At 43.2% G+C, this 6,000-nt stretch overlaps 1 protein-coding gene across 4 annotated transcripts in view; it reads right to left on the bottom strand.

Annotated features, from left to right (window-relative positions):
- Window positions 1-445: 445 nt before the first annotated feature.
- LOC144821906 (uncharacterized) overlaps window positions 446-6,000 on the bottom strand; it is a 545,035-nt gene continuing 539,480 nt past the window's right edge. For all 4 annotated transcript variants that reach the window (XM_078679053.1, XM_078679054.1, XM_078679055.1 and 1 more), the window contains one exon: window positions 446-2,676. In XM_078679053.1, coding sequence (XP_078535179.1) covers window positions 1,268-2,676 — 1,409 coding nt within the window. In that variant the 3' untranslated portion in view covers window positions 446-1,267. The remainder of the gene's footprint in view (window positions 2,677-6,000) is intronic.

Below are 6,000 nucleotides of genomic sequence, written 5' to 3'. Positions count from 1 at the left end.
TTACTCCCCAACCATGCCCCGCACACTTCCCCTGCCTCTTTAGTCATACATTCATTCACCCATTCATCTTCCCTCTATCCATGCCCTCAATCACTTACTTATTCGCTTGTGAGTCACCCAACTACACAAGCCCTCAACAAAGAAGCACTTTGCCTTATAAACCTGACCTACTGGCTTTGCGAATGCTTGTTTGGATTTGCAAGTGATATGTATGATTCTGCTCCCTCCCTCCCTTCCCCTCCTGTCCCTCTCACCACCTCTTCCGTTATCCTGTTCGGTTACTCTCAGCCTCTCCCCAACCACCCTCTGTTCTCATGTTTTGTACAACTCCCTTCTTTTAACAACTGATCTCTTTCTCATGTCACTCTTGTACTTACATGCGGCGCTCCTCCTGTTTCACTCAAATCATTTCTAGTGAGCTACAGATGTTTAATAGCCAGTCCTGTGCCCTTCTTCATCTCTGTTTTCTTTTTATTTGGACATTTTCTTGCTTACATAAATTAAAGCTCATGCCTATATCATAAAACCAAATTCAACAAAATCACTATTGGAAATGTTGACAAAATATCCGAGTGTGGCTGGTGATTTTACAGGTGTGAACAGTTACATGTCAAGTTACAGTTACATGTCAGATACAAGTACATGTCAGATTACAGTTACATGCCAGATAAAATAACATGTCAGATTGCAGTTACATGTCAGATTGCAGTTACATGCCAGATACAATTACAAGGCAGATTTAAATTACATCACTGAGAAAAGATGACTCAAGATAGAGGAAGCAAAACTGATAAAGAAAATAAATTGAGAGATTCCTACAGCCACACCCACGCTTCTAAGGTCATAGTAAAATCAGAAATATCTGTCTGCAGCAGGATGTTTTCACCTGCCTTTCCGACTCTGCCCCCTTTCTTTCTGGTTCCCGCGTCCCCTACATTCAGCTGCACTCCAGATGTCCTCAATGTATCCAGCCCGGGCCTCAATACCCCATGTTGATGTCTTAGAGACAAGAGTCAATACCAAGTGTTCTGCATCCGGGACATGTGCTGTCTGAAGCGGGACTAACCAGAACCGGAGAAGCCTTTCTTAGGATGAAAGTGATCACTTCACAGCTGGGACGCTCGGCTTTAAAGTTAACAGTAAGAACATTGACAGACTAGTAATATCTATGCTGGAAAATACACCATTCACAACTCTTCAGTTATAAAACCTGCTGGGGAGAATTCGTTTAATTTACAAGTGTGTCCATACCTTAACCCTGAAATCTTTATTTATTAATCATCCAACTTGTAATATTGTGAAAGTAAGCCTTCCTGGTGTTTTTCCCAGAGCTCGATGGCCCCCAGCCTGTTAGCATTACTTCCTCCCTTCTAGAGACTCTGGCAATCAGCTCAGCCCGCTCCCTCACAGCCTTCAGTGATTGGATCCGCTCCATGTAGCCCGGCTTGGCTTCCTCTTTCTCTGACTGGATCAGCAGGTCAATGTACTCCGGCGTTGAGCGCGGGTTTGGCTTCAGGGCGATCTCGTCCAGTCTCCGGAGACACCGAGACACCTCATCAATGAGCGCTGCAACTGTCTCTTCAACGGCAGCATACTCCTCATTCAGCTGCTGATATATCCCTTCACTCGTCATCACTTTACTCCGTGCATTCTCGTAGTTCTGATTGGCTTGCATCTTGTCCTTGTCCTGCTCCAAGATTGCTATTGTTTTTCTGATCTCCTCCTGCTTTGTCAGACCAGCTCTGATCTGGGGCTGCAGACCTTCCACGATGACCTCAAGCTTCCTGCGCTCATCAAGAACTTCCTTGGTTAATCTCAAGCTTTTGGTTTCCAGCTTGTTGAGTGATGTAAGAAACGTCTTCAGATTCTTCACACCCATCTTCCAGAACATCTTGTCGAAGTTCTCATCCTCTCCTGCGTCCTCTGCGGATTCATCGCATCCATTGTAAGCAAACAGGGCAGAATTGTTAAACTTGAAATGGACAGGGGCACCGTTGACCATCAGACAAGGCATCTCTGCCTCTCTAATTGCTTCCAGCACTGGAGGTTTTTGACCATCAGCGAAGGTGATCAGTACGAGTATGCTATCCGCCACATCCTTCCCAAAAATAGACAGGATAGAATCAAATATATATCTGTGTGAAGGAGTGAGACGAGCCAATGAGGACTGGACTACAAAGCATACTGCGTCTAGATGATCAACACCACCGGGTGAAAAGAACTCTCTGATCTGTTCAACAATGAACCTGTCTCTGTCGATGCCCCTAGTGTCGCCGAATCCTGGTGTGTCTATGATAGTGAGGCTGTATGGCACCTGGAAACCCTCTTGGTGAATGAGGTGATATGAAGTTATTGAAGAAGTCTGGGTCACTGCTTGTGATTGATTGGCCTCTTCAATTAGTTTTAATCGGAAACCATCCTCCCACTTAACTCCTAAAATGTAGTTAACCATCCCATTGATTAAAGTGGTTTTTCCTGATCCTGCAGCTCCAAGTAGCATGATCACCTTGTCATCATAGGTAGGTTTCTGTGGTCCAAAGGTGCACTTCTGAAGATGTCCATCCCTGTCAATCTTCTGTCTGTGAAGCTGAAGTTGGTGTATGGATGGCTTGCTCTTTTCCTTCTCAATCTGAATGCTTTCATTTAGAAAGTCTTTTGCTGAACGGAGTTTACGAGCTGTTGAGAGAAAAGAGTACACAAATTCACATATTTTTTTAAATAAATAAATAATGCCCAGCAGATTATTACGCAGTGTGAATGATCAAAATTATTATTCAGCAAGTTGTTTCCTGCATGCCTCTTCTTATCTTTATAGGTTCGTTAGTGGTTGTTTCATCTCTGTTTGTTTATGCATTGGACACAATTCAAAATATTCTTTAGCACCTTAGTTAAATGTAAGGGCACAAAATATACCATCTGGGTACATAACCCGAATGGGCCTAATTCGATTTAAAGCTATTTTTATCCAGTGAACTCGCTGCCAAAAAACATACGCCAATCTGGCTGAATTTCCGTTCTTTATTTTGAAATGGGGTAGGGGGACCATTAGGTAGATCTGTAGCATCTACGGAGTGGTAATTCTTTGGACACTCATCTCGGTTGTACTCCCAAAAAGATTGGAGTGGGTGCATAAATGGGGCAGAGTGCCATAAAACCTGGATATTTTATGGAAAGGAAAATATACAAATACTCAGTTGTAGGAGGACAACAATGAAGGGTAGGTTTGTAGATTTCAGCAGGCTGCTGTGGTCACTTCAAACTTAAGAGTTCAAGGTGCTGTCCATCTATCTATCTATCTATCTATCTATCTATCTATCTCTCATTGGTTTTGATGTGGTTATTACACAAGATGCAGTGATATAAAAATACACATATAACAAGGAACTGTGAAATACAGATTGTCACCATAACAACCAACTCTGCAGAGCTTTAACACTCTCAGGGCTACTAGGACTATAACATAACATGAGTATTTGTAAAGCGCACGTTCACCACTACGGGTATCTTGGCGCTGAATAACAGGTAATAATAATAATAATCTTTATTTAGATATAAAACATATCTTTAAAAGAATTTACAAATTCTCAACCTGACCAATATTAGGATAAAAACTTCTAGGAAATAACACAATATAGATATAAAAACACAATCCATTAACAGTCATTATAAAAACAGGGGTTTTGTCTCATAATATATTTTAAAATCGCAAAAATTGAAACAGGGCACCAGCTTGCATTCGGTATCACCAGGTTATGTCTAACATTACTGAGAATAATGCCAGTTATTATTCATTTCAGTGAGAGAAAAAGAAAATTAAGCACTTTAACGTGGTCTCCTTAAGTTAAAGGTATAATATGCTCGCTAAACAAATTTTGTAAATTTTATGTTTAGCACTGTGTTTTCCGGGTTTAAAGCTGCCATAATGGCTTGCCTGCAGGACCGAACCCCCAGCCTATTCCATTCTGATTTTAGTCCGGACCTGCGTTCTGTATTAAGGGCTGGGCAGAGGCAACTTACATGCAACATGGTTTCCGCTGTTTTCCCACACCCTCTACAAGAGAGGTCTTCCGATGTACGTCGCCATGGTGGTAGGTCCTGCAAGAAACGCCAGTTGCCCAGTCTGATGGCAATGAAGCCGCGTTTCAAGTATAATGGGTATGTGCTGGCCAAATAACATACTGGGGCTGGGTGTCTGTAGGAATTTATCATGGCCCAGACATGGCTACGTTTCAGAAAAAGTGCTTTATCAGTGAGACAAGAAGTCATTCTCACACATTTTTTTATGGCTTTTTTAAAAGCTATCTGGCCAGGGTTTAGGGCCCACAGATCCCTTGCTGACATTTGCTTAATGGCGTCTGTAAAAAGTAGTCCGTACAAACCCCCTGGGTTAATCTGGCTGATTTCTTGCCAGACTAGGGATTCTAAAATTCCTGGCTCAGCTTGTCTTAACTTGTAACACAGGTTAAGGTATGCCCCAGTGGCTGAGGCCTCATAGTTTATCAGCCCATCTCCAGCCTAATCTGTGCTGCGGAGGCTGTCTTTGGCAGCCGGAGCACCCTTTTATAAATTTTGGTTGTCTGTTGGTTCAAAGTTGTGTTCATTTTACCACAGAAAATCTCAATGCCGTAGGATAAAGTTGGGCCAACCTTTGCTCTCATTACCTCCAAGAGGGGAGCTAAGGTTGGACCAGAAAGATCTTTTGCAAGTTTGCCTAGTGATAGCACTAGGGTCACTGCTTTGGCTCCGATCTCTCCACGCTGTTTTTTGTAACCACATTTTGAATCCAGGTTGACGCCTAGGTATTTATAGGACTGGCAAATTTCTAAACTGACATTATTGAATGACCAACCGCCCCCTGTGTATCGTTTCTTGCCAAATGTGACTACTTGCGTTTTCTTCAGGTTAACCTCGAGTTGGTTGTTGATCGGGTAATCAAACAATTTGTCGAGGAGTCTTTGTAACCCTACCCTGGTTAAACTGAAGAGGGCCAAATCATCGGCATATAAAAGATTACTTAGAATCATGCCACCCACCTTTGGAGAGTGACTATTAGTGTCATCTAAGGCCGCCAACAGATCTGCTACAAATAGGTTAAAAAGAAGAGGGGCCAGCACACATCCCTGCTTCACTCCTCTAGATGTCATTATTTTACGTGAGAGATGTGTGCCGGTCCCCAACTTCACCCGCACCGACGTCCTAGTGTGGAGCTGAATTATTCCCTCTAGTAGTTTCTCTGGAATCCCCCACATCTTTACTTTGGCCCATAGGGCCTCCCTGGGGACTCTGTCGAATGCTGCTTTGAAGTCGACAAAGCAGCAATGAACTAATCTTGAGGTTACAACTGCCCTGTCGACTAAAGTAGAAATTGCTACCAAATTAGTACGGGTTCCTGAATTTGCCACAAACCCTGTCTGGTTCATTGGCAATAGCTTATTGTCCTTTACCCATGACCTTAGGTCCTCTAATAGTAGACCTGCATAGTGCTTTGCTTCTATGTCCAAAAGGGCAATGAGTCTGTAATTGCTCGGATGTGCATGAGATCCCGATTTATAAATCAGGTGTATTATGGCTCCCCGCCATGACTCTGGTATTGTGGCTGTTCTTAATGCGTAGTTGAAGAGATTGGCCAATGTTCCTGACCAGAGGGCGATATCTGAGTTAAACAAAGTCTGTGGCAGGCCATTTGGGCCTGGCGCCCCGTCCGATCTTGCTTTTGACAGTGATTTCGAGACCCTTTCCTGTGTTATACTCCACGTGGGACCATGCCCTTGGCTACTCTCAGTTACGGTGACGTTTCCGATGGGGCTTGGGTAATCAGGAGACTTAAAGTGATCAAATAGGAAATTTGCCCAGTCTGATTCGAGGATGTTAGCCGATCCCGTACACAATGTTCCTAAGCTGGTGTGGTTAATAAGCGCCCAGAATTTCCTTGAGTTTTTTTGCTTACTTTCCTACACCAATTTACTCCAGAATTGATTTTCATGTGCCCGTTTATCCTTT

Source organism: Lissotriton helveticus, chromosome 2_2 (genome assembly GCF_964261635.1).
Source record: "Lissotriton helveticus chromosome 2_2, aLisHel1.1, whole genome shotgun sequence".
Lineage (NCBI taxonomy): Eukaryota > Metazoa > Chordata > Amphibia > Caudata > Salamandridae > Lissotriton > Lissotriton helveticus.
This window is presented reverse-complemented; position numbering and strand designations above follow the sequence as displayed.